The 20,173-nt window shown below is 35.1% G+C and overlaps 1 protein-coding gene and 2 long non-coding RNA genes across 3 annotated transcripts; all 3 read left to right on the top strand.

Moving 5' to 3' along the window:
- Window positions 1-380: 380 nt before the first annotated feature.
- On the top strand, window positions 381-1,697 carry LOC121981747. The gene is made up of 3 exons (XR_006111919.1): window positions 381-517; window positions 1,407-1,467; window positions 1,645-1,697. It is a non-coding gene; the product is annotated as an uncharacterized LOC121981747 (long non-coding RNA).
- Window positions 1,698-1,815: 118 nt separating this feature from the next.
- Window positions 1,816-2,798, top strand: LOC121981741. The gene is made up of 2 exons (XR_006111917.1): window positions 1,816-1,955; window positions 2,531-2,798. It is a non-coding gene; the product is annotated as an uncharacterized LOC121981741 (long non-coding RNA).
- A 2,413-nt stretch (window positions 2,799-5,211) lies between these two features.
- Window positions 5,212-8,557, top strand: LOC122042600 (ABC transporter B family member 20-like). Its single transcript, XM_042602785.1, has 14 exons — window positions 5,212-5,418; window positions 5,627-5,701; window positions 5,836-5,881; window positions 5,956-6,056; window positions 6,621-6,709; window positions 6,813-6,887; window positions 6,987-7,099; window positions 7,169-7,297; window positions 7,386-7,434; window positions 7,483-7,606; window positions 7,722-7,882; window positions 8,020-8,132; window positions 8,306-8,369; window positions 8,497-8,557. Exons 1-14 carry the CDS (start codon window positions 5,212-5,214, stop codon window positions 8,555-8,557), a joined length of 1,407 nt encoding a protein of 468 aa, XP_042458719.1.
- The last annotated feature ends 11,616 nt before the right edge of the window (window positions 8,558-20,173 follow it).

The following is a 20,173-nucleotide window of genomic DNA, read 5'->3' as shown; positions in this document are numbered from 1 at the left end:
TATATGGACCTAACGATCTCGGAATTTCATGAAACAAGTTTCTATGGGTTCCTAATTTTCTCATGATCTTAAAAATATCCTCATCCAAAATTTTAACCTCATATATTTAGTATGGTGATTTTTTAACCCGAATTTGACCTAATTCATAATAAAAAAAATTTGCCACATTTAATATAGTATGTTAAAATTATGGATGAAGATATTTTTAAGATCACGAGAAAATTAGAAATCCATAGAAACTTATTTCACGGAAATCCGATATCTCTAAGTTCATATTTAGTGTTTCCAAATCATTTTTTTATTTTTTTTAAAAATTTTTATATTCTGGGACGAATTTTGGAATTCGTCCCAGATTTGGGGACGAATTCCTAGATTCGTCCCAAAAAATAAGCAATGGAAAGAAATTTTTTAATTTATAAGTTAACCCTAAATCTCCTCCCACCCATCTGCCCCTTCACTCATCCCTTCACTGCAACTCTTGCGGCGGCTGATTCCTTCCCGATCGGCTGCGGCACAGGTAACCCTCTCCCTTCTCCCCTCTTCCCTCTCCCTTCTCCCACATCTGCCCACTTCTTCTCGCGAGGCCGCGGCTGGCCGCGCGTGGCCGCGCGCCGCGCGTGGGGTCGCCTGGCCGTGCGTGGCCGCGCCTGGCCGCGGCTGGCGGCAGTTGGCCGCGAGTCGCCGCTGCTAGCACTGATGTCGCAAGATTTGGAATGGTGGAGTACTGATCTGTGAAATTTAGGGCTTCATTCTTGTTTGTTAACAAAGAAAAGCACTGCAACTCTTGATCACTTAGATGTCAATGACCAATGATCTGTGAAATAGGGTTTAGGGCTGTTTTTGGATAAAGATTTGTAGTTCTTCTTGTATATAGATGTACAGTTTAGGGGTGTGGAAGTAATAAAATCTCAACTACACTAGGGCAAAATTTTGATACTAGGGTTTCGAATCCTAAATGTATGGGGAGCTCCAGTATACCATAGGTATAAATTTACCTTTGATTTTCTGTGTACTGATCCTCTTTATCATTACAAATACTTGTAGGATAGTTTTTAGATTGGAATTAATTAATGGAGGGACAAATTACAATAGTTTTTCTTTGATACAAAATTCAAAGGGTGCTCATTATTATTATTATTGTTAAAAAGATTTTCTTTTAAAGAAAAAAACAGAAGCGACCCTATTCTATTTTTTATCTCAAAAATATCCTTATCAAAATATTTTATTTTTCATCTAAAAAATGTCAATTCTGAACCACAATTGCTCTAATATAGAGAGTAATTTTGTTTTTTTTTTCCAAATTTTGTTCCATTAAAATATTATTATTTCAATTTAATTACAATTGCTTCAACTCTATTAAAATTGTTAGAATAATACTATAATAATTGATAATGTTGCTTGTGCAGGTTTCAATTTGGCATGATCTCAGTGTAGTTGAAGACAACTGTATTTGTTCACGTCTTTTCGGTATTTCTAAGTTCATTAATATGCATTTAATGATCTGTATATAAAGTTAGCTTTAAATAATTATTTTATAGTTGATTAATTGTATTTCTTCTTTTTGATAAGCTTTTCTTTGTTGTTTTGTCTTCAATGATAAGATTTATTTCTGTTAATAATGTTTAACTAAATAGCTGAATTCAGGTAAAATGCAGAATGAGCGAAGTTGGATGTATAACAAGAATTCAAGTATAATGCAGAATGAGGAAGAGGAGGGGGAGGAGGAGGAGGATGATGATAATCATAATGATGACTTTAATTTTTGACAATGGGTAAGTTTTGTTAGCTTATTTAAAGAAATTTCCCATAATTATGTATGATGATTATTTGTCTCATGTTTACTGTTTTACACATTAATCAATGGCTTGTTAACTTTTCTAATTTTTATTTTAATTAATATTGTCAATTTGTTTTTAACAGGGTTGGTGAGGCGAACTAAAGGTCCGAGAAAAAAAGTAAGTATTAAGTAACATGTTAAACTTTTAATTTTATTTATTTATTTATTTTCTAATTGCTTTTAATTTATTGAAATTTATTACTACTTCTTTATTAGTTCAAATTACAAATTATGATTAGAGTTTACCTAACAACCAAGTAACCATGATTACTAAAACACTTGTATCACAAAAAAAATAAGTTTAATTAGTTTGTGTTTTCTTCATTTGAGCTATTTTCATATGTTAGGAAATTTTAAGAATATCTTTCATGCTCTCCATGTGATCATATGGACATAGAATATTTGTAGCTATTGATTGATATGGTGAAATATGTATTATTATAACAATTTGATGTGCCATTTATATTAGGTTGTATCATATTTACGATGTTTTTACTTAGCTTCAAGATACTTCTTATAATTTTATGACATGGATGGTTCATATCGTTGGTAAATAGGACATTTATTTGAATGTTTAAGGAATTTCACAGTTATGTCTTGTTTCCAATCTTTCTTGTTACATGGGCATTTCGTATTATATTTATAATCTTTCTTGTTACACATGATCTGGTTTATTTGTTTGTTGTTATGTAGGCAAAGGAGATTTGAAGGGGTGCAAAGCTTTTGGGCAGACGAAGATGACTTGATGTATTTTTAGTTTATTTACCTCCTTGGATGGATGATGGACTTATATAACATTTGATTGTTGAACTTTATAATATTTTCTAGAAGCTTGAACAAGATAGATCTTGTAAAATTTGTTGAGATCTTTATATTTGTTGAATTATGAGTTGATCGAGTTCAATTATTACTCTTGTATGTGAAATTAAGATGTGTTGAATGTATATAAATGTTATTTGAATTTGGTGTTTATGTATCTATGGATTGAATTGCAAAAAGAAATTTAATCTGGAAAAAAAATTTAGTATTAGGGACGAATTTGGCGACGAAAACGATTTGTTCCCACTCTATCGTAATTGTATCGAATCCAGAATTTGGGACGAATATGTGGATTCGTCCCAGAATTTGGGACGAATTCTGGGACGAAAATTTATTTATTAATTAAATTAGTATTTTTGTCCCCAAATTTGTCGCAAATGCTTAAAATTTTGCAACAAATTTATTATTCGTTGCAAAATTAGGGACAAATTTGGCAACAAAAAAAATTTGTCACCGAATTCGTCCCCAAATTCGTTGCAATATTAGGGACAAACTTAACAACAAAAAATAATTTGTCACTGAATTCGTCCCCAATTTTGTTGCAAAAATAGGGACAAATTTGGCAACAAAAAATTATTTCCTCCTAACTGAATTCATCCCCAAATTCGTTGCTAAGTTTGCAACAAAAAAATTATTATTTCCTTTTTTGCGACAAATTTGGGGACGAAAATTTTATTCGTTGCCAATTTTGTCCCAAAATTCGTTGCTGAATTTGCCACAAATCATAATTCGTTCCAAAAGTTGGCATCAAACATTTTGGGACGAAAAAATTTTCGTCCCTGATTTCGTCCCAAAAAATTTTGCAACGAATTTTTTTGTAAAATTCGTCCCAAAATGCCTTATTTTTTGTAGTATAATTAATATATAACTAGACCGATCATTTTCAGGACTAGTCAATGAAATTATATATATAATTTCATTGACTAGTCCGGAAAATGATCGGTCTAGTCCTACAAAAAAATTTTATTGGTCATCTGGGTAAATTAGAAAGAGTTTACGATAGATGGTCAAAAAATCCAACATCTTTTGATTACATAATTTATTTAGAAGAAAAATTCTTACGAATTTATAATAATTAGGATTTAAATGATGGATAATTGAATGATAACTTAAATGTCCTATGTTTAATCATGTGGGGGCACGATAAACTATGAGAGACGTATAGAATAAGTGTAAATGGATCCAATTAAGAATTGTTGTCTCAATGAAAAATAGAAAAATAAAAAATAAATAGGAAATGTCAATACTCAACCCTTTTTTTAATTATATATTGAAATTACTTCCTTAATTTCACTGCTGATGTGGTTTAACATTAGTTACCTATTTATTTATTCATTTTTTTATTTATCGAAATCATTAAAAAAATGAAACCGACGAAAACTTTGAAACGTCCGAATATTTTGCTTAAAATATTAATTAGAAGATGTCTAATTCTAATTATATCGAACAGATTCAACTGATTTCCTTATAAAGTAAACCCGGCGCTAATTGTATCCTTACTATCACTTGTTTTTGAGATTTAATGTTCACAAATTGCAACAATAACTTCACCGTGCTTGGTGGCTGACGAGGGAATGGAATATATGGTTTCTTCTCCTTAGCCTTTACTTCCTTTGAACATTCTTCCTTAATTGTGATCTTCAGAATTATATTAATTGTCAAGATGCATGCTATAAAACTGTTCAAACAATCACTTAGATAAAGTATACTGATATAATTTTTGATACTATCACTACAGCCAAGTATGATTTTCAAAACTCAATGTAAATGGGAAAGAAAAAACACAAAACTCTTATATGGTATAAGAACAAAAAAAAAATAATTATTTATCCTTAGAACTAGATGAATAGAGACATGTGTTAAAGATTATAAGTGTTATGCAAACACAAGCAATGAGATTGTTAGTGGAAAACATATAAGTAGATACTTTACTTGTTGTCAATTTGAGTGTAAGCTTCCAAATAAGAGTTGTCTATTTCATAAACCACAGTAGCATAGTTAGGCAATCCAAAGGTTTGGGAATTATGACTTTAAAAATGATGACAGTAGAAAAGAGAATTTCAACAGTGATGAGCTTCTGTTCGTGAACTAAAAACAATCGAAAAATTTCATCTTTATGTTTAGACATTCAAATACTACAACAAAAATATTAAAAGATAACACCATAAAGACAACGATTTTAAAAGAAACCGTTGTGAATTTAGCCAAAGACAACGGTTTTTGACAAAACCGTTGTCTTTGAACTCCCATTAAATATAAAAAGACAACGATTTTATGAAAACTGTTGTCATTGAATGATTTCTTTTTAAATCAACAACACTTTTTACAATGATTTTCTAAAACCGTTGTCTTTTAGCGCTTTTTTTAGGGGCTACGACAACAGTTTTAATAAAACTGTTGTCTTTGGCTTTATTCGATTTCGTCATTTCCCCTCGCAGTTTTGCTTTCCCTCTCTACGAAAATCTTTTCGCGCTGTGTTTTCCCCTTCGCATTCCCAAACCCTAAACCATTTTTCTTTCCCTCTCCTCGACGATCTCTTCACGCCATGACACCAAATGGAGCACTTGCACGAGATATGCAAGTGCCTCAAAACCCTAGTCGACTTCCTCCTCTGCCATTGCGACAGCCTTCCGAAGCACGACCCCAAGCCATGGGATCCTCCCTTCGACTCGTCGCAGCCGAAGCTCGATCCGCCTCTCGCCGTCGCCGTCGCCGTCTTCCTCTTTTATTTGCTACTACTCTCTCGTCTCGCTACCACCATGGTGAGTTATTCATTAGTTTGCATAGAATATGGTGTTGCGACCTCGAAAAATTTCCCTTTTAGTCAAAATCTGTTAACTGCGGATTCACGAGATTACAGATTTGCGCCTGGATGAAATAATTTGATATGTTCTCCTATGTAACTTCAGATTTAGTATGTAGTCAATTTTGTTTCCTTCTCTTTTTGCTTATTGCTTGTTGGTTTTGTAGTCGAGAAGAAAGAAGATTAGGGAGCCCAAGGTGGAGAATGTGACGATTGGGCCAACTATACGGGAGGGGGAACAAGTGTTCGGTGTTGCCCACATCTTTGCTTCTTTTAATGATACTTTCATTATGAGTCAAATAAGTCCACTTTCTGATCTATTGGTTTAGAAGGGGAATTAAAGCTTTGATTTTTCTCACCTGTTTTGGGCTTGCAGCATGTTATAGATTTGTCTGGGATGGAAACACTTGTTCGTATTACAGGTATCAAGTTAATCTATATTTCTTTTTTCTCGCTTTGCATATGGTTGTGAATGATTTGCTTCAATTGACATTAGCAAGCATCATGAACATGTTTGATGGTAATAAAATAGGCTTTTTAGTGGTTGTACTTAATGCTATTAGACTTGATTTTGGTTGGAACAAGTTGCTTGTTTACGTATTATATTGTTGTTACTCCATTTGTGCATGGTTGAGCCCAACAATTTGGTCAATGACTATGCTCTTATTCTCCAGTTTCTGAAGCATGGCTCTTAAGATCGCCTTCCTTGTATGGTTGTATCTTGTGGAAGCGTTTCGAGTCATAGCCATGCAATATGAATTTTTTTTGGTTTCAGAGAGTTTTTTTTTGAGATCATTCCATGTTTCATGGAATCTTAGGCCCTTCTGATGTTGCATTTGATTATCCATAAATATGTGCATTATAGATGTGTTGCACTTTGATGTTGTTCATCTGTTTTTTGCTCAATGGATACCTCTTGCCAACTCTCTTGTGAAGTGTTCCTAGTTTATGGATGAGGGGCACATTCATACTCATTCTTTTTTATGCTATTAAACTAAAACCTAAACTAATCTGAAAAAGTTTGTTGATTTATCTTCAAAATTATCAATCTGACAGTGCTTTGTCCTATTTATAACAATATAATTTCAATGGTAAACAATGATCTCTATTTTGTAGTTCAGCCATACAATTTGGTTCTTTTTACACACTTTGATTTTGCAGGCGATTTCATACATTAGAACATTGTATGCCTTTACAAATGATACTCTTGCTAAGTATTCTAATGCAACCTCACTTCAAGCTACACTAAGGTATAGAATACTGATTAGTCTAGTCTCTAGTGCAAGGCCTTGGTCTTGGCTTCACATATGATCTTGCTATATGTTCTTGTGCTTTACAACTTTGGGTTGGGAGGTTCCTAATTTCGAATGGAAAGGCTAATGGTGGAGAAATTATTACAGCTTTGTTTGTTGTAATTTTGAGCAGCCTGTAAGTAAGCTTTGTTATGAAACCTACATTCATCTCTAGTATATCTTTTCATCTTTTCTCTAGGATATCTTTTGTTCTCATTAAGTCTGTCATTTTCAGTGGACTTAATCAAGCGGCGATCAATTTCTATTCATTTGAGCAAGGGAGAATTGCTGCTTACAGACTTTTTGAGATGATAAGCAGTTCAAATTCTTCTCTTAATCAGGATGGAAGTACCTTAGCTACAATGTAAGAAAATATTGAGTTCAGGAATGTTTACTTCAGCTATCTTTCACGTCCAGAAATTCTCATACTGAGTGGCTTTTACCAAAATGTACCTGCTAGAAAAACTGTGGCCTTTGTTGGTAGGAATGATTCTAGAAAAAGTAATATAATTCCTCTTATCGAGTGTTTCTATGATCTTACCTTAGGTTTGTCTTCTTTGACTATGTTTTCCTATCATACACTAATGTACGTTTCATTGATGCATGACAGTTTCGTCTTGATTTCTTGATGTAGGTGAAGTTCTATTGGATGGGGAGAATATAAAACATCTGAAGTTGGAATGGTTGAGAAGCCAAATTGGACTAATTACCTAGGAACCAACTTTGTTAAGTTTGAGCATCAAGGATAATATAGCTTATGGAAGATCTGCTACATCTGATCAAATTGAAGAAGCTGCTAAAACAGTTCATGCACATGATTTCATAACTTCTCTTGAAATGGGATACGAAACTCAGGTTGATCTTGCACATGTTTAATTTTGAGCTTATCTTTTGATCATGTTTAATTTTGGGTTGAGTCTCATTTGATATTCTATTTTGCATTGCACTTATTGAACATGATGCAATATAGGTTGATAGGACTGGTTTAACATTGACTGAAGAAAAGAAAATAAAAATCTCAATAGCTCGTGCGGTGCTTTCAAATCCTTCTATTCTTCTATTGGATGAGGTCACAAGTGGACTTGATTTTGAGGCCGAAAAGATTGTTCAAGAGGCTCTGGATATTCTCATGTTGGAGAGATCAATTATTATAATAGCTAGGCGTCTTAGTCTTATTCTGCTCTATATTTGACTCTGGAAGTTCTTTCAAATTTTCATTTACAGATACATGACAGTTCTTTCCTTTAAATACACTTGCAAATTTGCAGGATTTGTTACATTTACAAAAAGGTTAAAAGATCAATATCTGAGACAACACTTGAGCGAATGTCTAATTTACTTGGATCGCTTCCAATCATTTCTCAGAATGAGGAACTAAAAGGTATTACTAGAGACTTTTTCTTAAATATTTTTTTATTTTGCAATCAAAAGTTGAGAGTTTCCTGCCATTGACTGATAACCATTTTAGGTCTTTAGTGTTGTGTGATATGTCATTATGCTTTGAAAATATTGGGATTCAACTGTCTTACAAATGGGGTATCTATATGTTTGTAGAACTGCAAAATGTTGTTACTAATTTTGATGGCTATCAACCAGTTGGTTATTGCAGGAACAATGCGTAAGCAAAAGTAGTGGCGTTGAACTAGATTCAAGGTTTTACAAACAGAAAGTCATCCTTATTTCATATGCGATAATATACAACCTTATTTTTTTTTCTTTATTCATGTTTTTTTTTCTTTTTATAGTGGATCAGCATGCCCAACTAATATTGCCCAAATTCCGAAGAAATGCCTCTGTTTCAACTGAGATGAACTGTCTGGGATCACATGGCTCTCTTGCTATTCCAGGTAGGGAAACAAAATAAAAGATCTTTGGTGAATCTACATGAGTCATTGCCTTGATAGAATTATGTGGCTCCATGTGAAATTTATAGACTACTTGGTGTAGCTGTTAACTTGGTGCTTCTTGTTGCCTGTCTAGATTTTTGTGAAAATATATTATTCTGGTTCTTCATATTTTTTGGTTCAATGCAGCTACTCTCAAGCAAACTACAAGCTGATTTTTCATAGTTTTGTAATTTATACTAAGTTTGATGAGTACAATTCATTTTGTATATTTTAACTGACATATTTTGGATTGAATGTAGTAAATATTTAATTTTGTATTGGTGGTTTACTTATATTAAAAAAAAATTGGTTGTTTGTTCTTATCATGTTACAACATGAATATTAAAGATAACGGTTAGAAACGTTGTAAAAAGTACGTAATCACAATGAATTTTTTTTGTGAAAAGTGATAAAAGACAACGGTTGTATCCATTATAAAACATATTAAAAATATATACCACAACGGTTTATAACTGTTGTAAAAAGGGTCTACTACAACGGTTATATCTATTATCGAAATTATCTACCACAACGATTTTAAAGCGTTGTCATATCATGTAAAAAAATTTTGAGCATATAAACAACAACGGATAAAAATTATTGTCGAATGTCTACAAAGACAATGGATTCAAAACCGTTGTCGTAGGGCAATGTCTTTTACAACACAGTCAGTTACAACAGATTTTTGACCCTACGACAACGGATAATATCCGTTGTCGTTTGCAATTTTTGTTGTAGTGGAACGAGATAATATCATGCATGCAGAGGTAAAATTTAATGAATAACCAAATAACACAACAAGAAAATTATTCATTAGCGGTGTCATATTTTCGCTACTAAACCAAACAACTACTTACCTTTCACTCATATATATATGGTCATGTCATCAGTAGAATATTTTTTTAAAAAAACTGCACCATTAAAAATAATCTCGTAGAGAACATGAATCTCACAATCAATAGGAAGAAAATCATAAAAAAGGATGGAGAAAGGAGAAAATAAAAACCCACAATTGTAAAATTTTCCTAACCTATAAGGTGAACAATCTATCATCTATATGGACTTCTTTGGTCAAAAAGTAGGCTACAATCCCAAATTAAGCACCATAGATGTATAATTCCATCAAAAGAACTAACTCTCTATCCAAAAGTAAGTTTAAAAAAATGCATAAAATGGTTTAGAGCATACTAATTCATCAACGATTTATTCCCAACCCTAACAAAGAAAACAATTACACAAAAGTAACATCAAAACATGATCATGCACTAAGGTAAATGAACTATGAAAGCAAGGAAAGAAAGTATTCGCCTTTATTGTAGCTCGTATCATATAACTCTTACGTCGAGATGCTCGTCTCAAATCAAAGTCTTGCACCATGGGATACATATTATGGCTAAGTTCCACCATAAGCCAACTAACAAAACCTAATCTTAATCTAATTAGAAAACTCTAATTAGCTCCACCCAACCTATTCAATACTTGAAAGTTAATCAACATATCCTTACCATCTGACTCTAATTAACATCATCAATCACACATAGATTACATCTCCAAATCCGAGAGCATAGGTCAACAGTATTAGAGTAAGGAAATTCGTTACCTAACTCTTCTTCTTTGATAATGTGACGACGTCCAAAGGTCACTAGCAGTGGCACAGTGGCCAGGGGTTGACTTCGATTGCTCGGTCTTAGGTGGCGTCCTGCTACACTGGCTGGTGCAAGGGAGGTGGCAAATGGAGCTCAACTCTCCAGTGATGGTGGCAAATGTGGTAAAGGGTAACTACGACTTAAGGGGACAGCGGCAGAGAGGAGGAATGCGCCGACACTGCTAGGCTGGACTCGACACTGTGAACAGATGGTGATACCCTAGAGCGAGGAGGTAGCGGTGGTCGAGTGGTGCCGGCGTGATCGACGATGGCGGCAGTCCGACTGCAATAGGAAACTAGGGCATGGGAGAGGAGAAAGGGCAGTGGTGACTGGGAATAACCGGCATCACCCTCGATGACTAGCGATGGCTGTGGCTTCAGGAATGTGAGGGCGGCGACAACTACGTCGAAGGTCGACGATGAAGAGGAGATGGCGGCGATGGTGAGATCGGGAGGAGAAGAGGAGGAATCGGGAAAATAATGAGATTGTTTAGATTTATATACGTAGATTATTAAATAAATCAATTCCCACTTTATTGGTACTCTAAATAGGCTTTCTCTAATCTTAATCAATTTACCCTCTTAAACGTATCATACGGACTCCATTTATATTCCAAAAAATTTCTAAAAATTTTCAAAAAATTCTACCTCCAAAGGATTACTGCAATCAAAGTAGCTAGTGAATCTATTGCAGCGTAACTAAGAAAATTAAAGAGATTCCTCTGCTCATCTATTTCTTGGTTTGTTTGTCCGATGATCATCATTAGTAATTACGTTCTCCTTTAGATTACTGCAATCAATTTGATGTAAATATTGATGATATTCCATGAGTAATTGATAAATCCATCGTTACAATTTGATTTTGATTCTCTAATTGGCTTGTGATATATGTCACAGTTACGTTGATTGATTTGTTGGTGTTATTTAATCCTTCTTGATGTATTTTATACCTGAACTAGCTACTTCTATGTGAGCGATTACTCCCGAACTTAATTAATAACATGCTAAAAAAACTAATCAATTAAGACCGTAGCATATCCTCAATTTCTCATCTAAAACTATGAAATAATTTGATAGCGTTACCAGTAAAAAATAATGAAAATAATAAATAATAATAATTTGGAAATAAAAAATTCAAGAATAACATTTTTCCGGAAATGTAAGCGGTTTAAAAATAGGGTAAATATGTTGGTTTAGAAGAATAAGAGTTAAAAAAACAAAGAAGTGGAGTAGCAAAAGAAAGAGAATTATAATGAATAAGAGGAATAAGGGAAAGGCAAAGATTTCCTCCTGTTTTTCCGCCCAACTGTGCTTTGTATTAAGCAATTTGAAAGATCAACATACGGTTCGTTCAAAGTAAACAAAAAAATTCCTTTCTTTTTCTCTCCTCTCTTTCTCCCTCTCTAATCTCCACTCAAATGAACATAGGCTTATTCTAAACAAATTGATCTCCAAAATTCTCAGCGAAATTATTTTTAATTAAAAACTTTTAATTAAATCCGAAATTGCTAAATATGTACATAGAAATAAATTGACCTCTCTTTTCTTTTTCAAATTACTTGATTCAACTTAACAAAAAAAAAAATTGATGTTTAAGTTTTCTTTTTTACTTCTTAAAATTAAATCAAAGGATAGACCATCAAAATTAATTTTATATTGTCAATTTGTTTTCTCACTATTTATTTATTTTTTTACTTTTTTTTTCTCCTCATTAAATTATCTATTTTTTTTCAAACTTTTTATTTTTATCACTATCTAATTTCTTATCATTGCATATACACATGATACTCCCCGTTCGAGCAGGTTGTTTCTAAGATCAAGATAATATTGTTTAAAATTTTATTTTTATTGATCCAAATATTTAAATATTATATGAATATCGAATATAGACTCTTTATAAAATTATATGATGTCCCTGGGTCATGGTGTCGCGGTAGAATATTCAAGTTGTCTCCCAGGCACCTGCGGTTCGAACTCCAGCTACGACGACGTATTTGCAGGAATTTTTCCTCCAAATGGGGGAGCGTAATCAAAGGACTAACATCTGGGCTGGCCGCTGCATGCGCTTCCTGATTTACCCTGGTAACCGATGGGAAACTTCTGGAATTATCATTTTTTTATATAAAATTATATGAGTTTAATATATTATTATATAATTTATCTAAAATAGATTTAATATTATCCTAATAATCCTTAAATATTGAAACTTGTTCACTTATATTTTCATACTGTTAAAATAATCAGGGATACTTTCACAAGAAATCAAATCTCCCGTTCCCATGTCCCACTCATCACGCCAGCTCACTGTTAGTGGTCTCTGGCTATCACCCCAATCAACATTATAATTCTTGGGGAAGGTGAACCCAAGGGGGTCGTCATCGGCACGATCGGCGTCGGAATCCGGCCGGATCTGAGCAAACTTTCCTCTATCGTCGATCTAAGTCCCTGCTCAGATCTAGCCGGATTTCGGCCTCGATCGTGCCGATGGCGACCCCCTTGGGTTCACCTTCCTCAAGGGTTATAGTGTTGATCGGGGCAACGGCCGGAGGCCGCCGGTGGTGGACTGGAAGTCTGGGATGATGAGTGGAACACGGGGACAGAAAGATTTAGGGACAAACAATTTAAACTCCTTTCACAAGGCTAATTTTTATTTTCGTTCTGTTATAATTTCCTTCTTTGTTTTTTTCCCTTTCCATCTCATTTAATATTTCTTGCCTCGAATAAAAGGAGGCAGGATCTCTTGGACCACTTTAATCCAGACGCAAATGGTTGCAATCTCTTTCTGGGTTCACCGTCCCCACCAGATTATAGTTTTTATTCGGAGCGGGAGGTCGGAGGCCGCCCAGAGGATACCCTCACTCGGCACCCAATACCTTGGTCACTTATCTACCACCGGAGGTCTTTGGGCGGCCTCCGGCTGCCCGCTCCGAACAAAAACTATAACCTGGTGGGGACGATAAACCCAGGAAGGGATCGCAACCATTTGTGGCCGAATCGCGACCACGATCCGACCACAAATACGAGTGGCACATCCCCTGGACCATAAAAAAGTGGTCCAGGAGATCTGTGCTCGAATAAAAGCCGTCTCAATCATTTTTGAAATAATAGGTAGAAAAATATTTAAAGTCATAATATTTTTTAAAAAAAACTTAATAGTAATTCTTCAATGATAAATATTTACATAAAATTAATTTTTCTGACATTTAAAATGTAAAATTACTAATTAATTTTTTTATATTTAAGTTTTGATATTAAATCTTTTTTAATAGATAAAATTGTTAAATTATTTATTTTTTAGATATTATGGAGTGTAATAAAATTTTATTAATTTCAATTTTAAAAAATTATCTATGCATTAACAAAAAGAATTTAATTTTTTTTAGGGTTCTCGATTTATTATTTCTTTTAAAAAATTTAATTTTGAAAATAAATCTAAATCATGACATGCCATATTTTAAAAAGTTTTAGAGATTCAAATATTTTTTTAGAAAATCAAGCAATTTTAATTTTTCTAATTAAAATTATTTTCGTATATCTTATATTATTCGAACCTATGAAAAAAAAAAATTATTGTTGGCATAATCATGTCCAAGAAATATAATTTTGATGTGGGATAACATTTAAGATTAGGCTAATGAAAAAATAACTTATTTGTGCGTGCCATAAAAATTTCTTATATATTGGAGATCAAAAGGAGAAAATGAAAGTTCATAAAATGGGGAGACTGAATATACGAAAGTCCAGTAAACAAGTAGCATTATGTAACCATCTAAAAACGATTGAGATAAAAGCATTAATTGATTGATATGGGTATCAATAGATTGATACTCTAAAAAATCATTCAGATAATAGAATCAATCATTTGATTGATTTTATCAATCGACTAATGTTGAATTCGAGAGCCTAGCAACGAGTGACTGGTGTGCTCCATTCGACTGATGGAATCAGTCGATTGATGTGGAACATCAATCAATTGATGTCGAATTGGAGAGCACAGCGACGAGTCTCCACATCAATCAACTGATGTCGAATTGAAGAGCACAACGACGAGTGAGACTCGCATGCTCCATTTGACTGATGTGATCAGTCAATTGATGTAAGCCATCAATTGATTGATATCGAATTGAAAGAGCACATCGGCTAGTAAGACTCAGCTCAATTTGACTTATATTATTAGTCGATTAATCATTATAATTAGTCAACTGATTTTTCAAATATATGTTAGTGTTAGTGGCCATTCAAAGATATGAACAATTATCAGAGACCATATCAATCGATTGATATTATGTAATAATCAACTGATATCTGAGATAAAGATTTTGACTTGAACATTCATATAAAAAGAAAAAAGGAGAACATTTTGAAGTAGAACTCTCATTTAAGCCAATGTTTCGTGCGCTCTCTGATTACTGTGAAATATTTAGCTCAACTTCTATCTTTGGTGGAAGATTTGAAGAAGAACAAGTCAACATTTACTCAAGAAATCATTGCAATCCTTTTAGATAAGTGCTTGAGCTGAACTTCTATCTTTGATGCAAGATTTAAAGAAGTCAACGTCTGCTCAAGAAATTATTATAATATCTTCTCGTTAGTTTCATCTTATTCATGCATTGTATTATTAAACTATTATAAAAGATTTCTTCATCTTCAATTGTGATCCGAAAAAGAAGAGTTTATAGTGAAAAAGAGTATGAGGAGTGGACTCTTAGATTAATCATCTCAAGGAGAAGGATATAAAGTAAAATCCAAGAGTAAGTGATATGATTGTTTTCGTAAAAAATTTCTCCTACCACTCAAGCTTGATTAATCGAAATCCACCCACTAGCTCTAAGCTCCTAACAATTATCATTGACATAATTAACAAAAATGATTTTAAAAGATTTTTCAAATAAAAGTCTTATCTCATTAGTTTCATTTTTATCAAATTATTTATTTATTCTAATTACAAGATTAATAAATTCTTTCAATTTTTTTTTTCATAGGATCACGTCAAAAACAATGAAAAATGGCAAGTTGGATATGTAGCTCCAAAGTTGACGCGCGAAGATTCTACATAGTCCTGCATCACGAAAGCATCAGTGTCGGGTAAGGGTGTAAACGAATCGAATCAAGTTGAATATGCAGAAAAATTTAAGGTTCGAATTCGGCTCGAAATAGGTATATTCGAGTTCGAGCTCGATTCGAAGCTCAAAAAATTTAAAATGTTTGGTTCGAGTTCTGTTCGAATTAGGGCTTGGGTTCGAGTTCGACTCGAAATATTTGAACATGCTCGTGAACTATTCAAATTATTGCTCAAAAATAGGTTTGAAAGTCTCAAAATTTATTTATTTAATATATATTTAACTTATATTAATAAATATTAAGGCTCATGAGCGGCTCGCGAACAGCTCGAACAATATAATTTGGGCTCGAGTTCGGCTCGAAAAAAAATTCGAGCATGTTCAAGTTCGGCTCGAATTCGATAAATTCGAATACGAATCGAATATTTTTCGAGTCGACTCGAAAAGCTCGCGAGCCGGCTCGATTCATTTACAGCCCTAGTGTCGGGCTAGAAAGGGGTTCTCGGCATTGGCCCTCTGACGCTCAAGTCCATTTTCGACGAGTAGAAAAGTAGAGAATTGTGGCTAAAGCGTATAGAAAACAAAGTTGCTCATACCTCTCTTATAGATAGGAACCCCCCTTTTATAGTGTCCCTATAGTGCTTGTGCATGCCTCTCAATGCGTGCACACACTTTTCCAAATGTCCTATGAAGAGGCAAGCCAAAAAGTGTCCCTGACATCTTTCCTTAAGTAAGCATGCATGTCTCTGATGCGACAGGCTAGAAGCTTCCAAACTACCATTTGCTTGCGGAACATACTTCGTTGTCAGTGGCATAAAGTCTCAAAAGGATATGATGAGATAATGTATGGGTCCCATAATCAACCAACCGACTATGGCTTAGCTGAGTGGACCTTATTCCGACGTCGAGCTGTCGTCCCGCTGTTCCCTGGGATTTACTGTTGTCTAAGGGCTTCCTTTTGTCTGACCGGACGTGTTATCCACAAGGTCATGTTTGGTCCACTCGACCATACCTAGTCTACTCAGTCATACCTGGTCGCTCGGCCACACCTAGTCTGCTCGGCTATACTTGGTCCACTCCTGGATACCTTGCTTGGTCTTGTTTGACTTTGACTTCCATGTCAGCTGGTTTTCCTTACTTTGACTTATCTTTGGTAGGACCCCTCATTGTTACCGGATCACAAGCCTTCTCCTCAAGTTTAGTCGAAGGAAGTTACAAGTCCGACTGACTAAATAATTAGTGTGGTCTAGAATTCTTTCCTCTCGAAGAGGTGTCCCGGGGTTTATAGCCGCCGCTCGGCTGCTGATGTCGACCTGATATTGTTTTATAATCATCGTTTGGCTGCTGACGTTGACCTCACACAATTTTATAGTGTTGGGGTTCAATCAAAGTCCCACATTGAAAAGATTTGGTAAAGATCATGGGGTTAAAAGGATGCATGGTATCTTCATTGGCATGATGCCTTTTGGGGAGAGTCCAAAAGCAAAGCCATGAGGGTCTAGGCCCAAAGTAGACAATATCATGCTATTGTGGAGATATGTGGACATCTTTTGGGCACAACAAATGGTATCAGAGCCATGGTCCAGACCAGATGCAATGTGGGGTGGCCTTGAACAAAGTTGAGGATAGGCCCGGAGCCGTTTGGCTACTAACGTTGACCTCACACAATTTTAATTTATAGTGTTGGGGTTCAATCAACGTCCCACATTGGAAAGATTTGTTAAAGATCATTGGGTTAAAAGGATGCATGATATCTTCATTGGCATGAGGCCTTTTGGGGAGAACCCAAGAGCAAAGCCATGAGGGCCTAGGCCCAAAGTGGAGAATATCATGCCATTGTGAAGATATGTGGACATCTTTTGGGCACAACATATATAGCCATTGTTCGGCTGCTGATATCAACCTCACACAGTTTTATAGTCGTTGCACTTAGCCAATTTTCTAATTCCTTGTTGATCGATGCTTTGGTTGTTGTTTCTTTTAACTGCCACTATGTCACCGTAATTTTTCAAAAATCGTTCAAATCTTCACTCATTAATGCAAAGCATGTTTGGTCATGCCCTATAAATATACTTTCAGTCTCGCCATTAATGACACCTGTAACAGAATGTTACGTATCGCCTTTGCATGCTACCACATGTGTGATATGACAGACGACTGTTTGGATTTGATGTGCTGGCTACCTTTTTGCATGTCATCCTTGCTTGACTATATTGACGTATCACCTGCCTTCTCTGCCTCGCTTACTCATCCCCATGCCCTTTCCCTGTCGCTATCGTTGTTTGTGGTCAGACCCTCACCTCCAGAGGTGTAGTCATCGACATGACCACTTTCTGCAGCTATGACCTCCACATTTCCAATATCTACGAATTAGATATTAATACCGATAAATTAATTTAACGATTTCATAAACAGTAAAAAAATATTTTAAAAATTAAAATTCGGTGAAATATAGGAAATGAAGAGACGATAACGTGATTACATGAAATGAACTTGGACTTCTTCTATAGCATCCTCGGTAGACTCAGCCAATTCAAAATCAGCCGAATCCATCTCTAATTTCTAGATTTGTCCCTAAAGGGTGGGCCATCAATATTAGTTTCATTTTCAATCAAAGAAACAATTCAGTCTTGATCTGATTTAGATGGACCCTTTTGCTAATGAGGTAGATATCAAATTCCGATGGGTGTATATTCTCGAGAAAAAATTTCTTTCCACCCCTTACTCATTTGACGGTCGGTTATAAGTTGACTCCGTAATTTACCTCCTTTCATATAATCTAATGATAAGCTATGAGAAAAAAAATAATTAACTAGGTCAGGTAACGTCGAAACTGGGGCGACCGATCTGGCCCAACGGAAGTTTTCCACCGACCGCGAGTGTAAATCGAAAAGCACTCGCAGTGTGCGGCCTAGAAGTCCAACATCCCTTTATTACGAGTCTCATTTAGAAGAAAAATCTTTACAAATGTACCATAAATAAGAATCAAATTATAAATATCTGGATAATAACTTAATATCTTTCTATTGCACCATAACTTCGGGGCGTAATGTGTTGGTGCAACCTTAGGTCAAGGTTGACCTGGTTGACCTGACTCGAGTTGACCTGACTCGAGTTGTATTTTGATGTTTGACTTAGGAAGATTGTCGGTGCAACCTTAGGTCAAGGTTGACCTAGTTGAGTTGCATGTTGATGTTTGACACTCGTGGAAGAGTTGTATTCTTGATATGGGACAAGAATAGATGTTTGGGAGCATAGTTTGCAAAATCGGGATCCGGATCGTAGGATCGTACGATCCTACGATCCGGAAACCCAAAATCGATCCAGGATCGTGCAGAATCGTTTTTGCAGTAGGATCGCAGCAGGATCGGTAGGATCGGTAGGATCGGAGCAGAATCGGTAGAATCGGAGCAGGATCGGAGCAGAATCGGAGTAGGATCGGTGGAAGCTTTGAGAGGTCATAACTTTTGACTCGGATTGAACCACGGGGCCTATAATATATCAAATTAAAGCTCGTTCAGAGATCTTTAATAAATTTCAAAGTTTATCCTTAACCATTATCTTTTTTTCATCTTATTAGAGTTTTAAATTATTTAAATATATGTTTAATTATTTTTGAGTTAGTTTTTTATCAATAATATTCTGTCATTTATTTTTCTCAAAATAATAAGTTTTTGGATGTCTATTGTCTAGTATTGTGTGGCATCAACCAGTCTTTAGAAGATTATTTCCGACATTCATATTTGAATCAAAGGATTCAATAGCTTCTGTTATATATGTTAGATGCTTTGTTGGCATTTAAATTGAATTATCTTATAAATCAAGGAAATATTTTTGACATTGTATGTGTTATTATTATTGTGTTAATAGATATTTTATATTATTTCATTTTATGATATGAAAATATAAATATTATTACTATGCGAGAATGATAGTTGAATTACAAGTTAATTTAAATTTGTACATGCAGTAATGTAATTTGATGTGTTGAGTGTAAATAATTGCATATATATACAAAATTAGTTATTTATTTATATGTAAATGAGTTTTTTAGGTATTTTTTCTAATTATTAATCATGTATGATAAAATTTTAAGGGTTTTTGGTAGGATCGTACGATTCTACGATCCGATCCTGACCGATCCGATCTTGACCCTAAATCGATCCTGCGTAGGATCGCGATTCTACAAACTATGTTTGGGAGATTATTGGGGCAACCGTAGGTCAAGGTTGACCTGGTTGACCTAATTCAGGAAAAGTCCAAGCAGGAGCTTGGCACGCGGAAAGTCCAAGTATGGAGGCTTGGCACGGGGAAAGTCCAAACAGGGAGTTTGGCACGGGGAAAAGTCCTGGTGAGTGAAGCCAGGCAGTCGGGAAATCCTGGTGAGTGAATCCAGGTGAAAATCCTAGTGAGTGAAGCTAGGTGAAGGTGAAAGTCCTGGTGAGTGAAGCCAGGCATTCGGGAAAATCCTGGTGAGTGAAGCCAGGTGAAAATCCTAGTGAGTGAAGCTAGGTGAATGAGAAAGTCCTAACTGGGATGTTAGGCAGTTGGAAAGTCCTGGTGAGTGAAGCCAGGCAGTTGTGGAAATCCTGATGAGTGAAGCCAGGTGAAAACCCTAGTGAGTGAAGCTAGGTGAAAGTCCTGGTGAGTGAAGCCGGGCAAGGGAAAATCCAGATGGATCAAGGGTGATCGGACATCTGGTGATGGGAAGTCCAAGTAGGTCATAGGAGTGACCGGATACTTGGTACAGAGAGAAAAGTCTAAGTGGGTCAAAGGGATTGACCGGACACTTAGCGGGGAGTCCTAGCAGGTCAAGGGAGTGACCGGATGC

Source organism: Zingiber officinale, chromosome 1B, assembly GCF_018446385.1.
Source record: "Zingiber officinale cultivar Zhangliang chromosome 1B, Zo_v1.1, whole genome shotgun sequence".
Classification (NCBI taxonomy): domain Eukaryota; kingdom Viridiplantae; phylum Streptophyta; class Magnoliopsida; order Zingiberales; family Zingiberaceae; genus Zingiber; species Zingiber officinale.
This window is presented reverse-complemented; position numbering and strand designations above follow the sequence as displayed.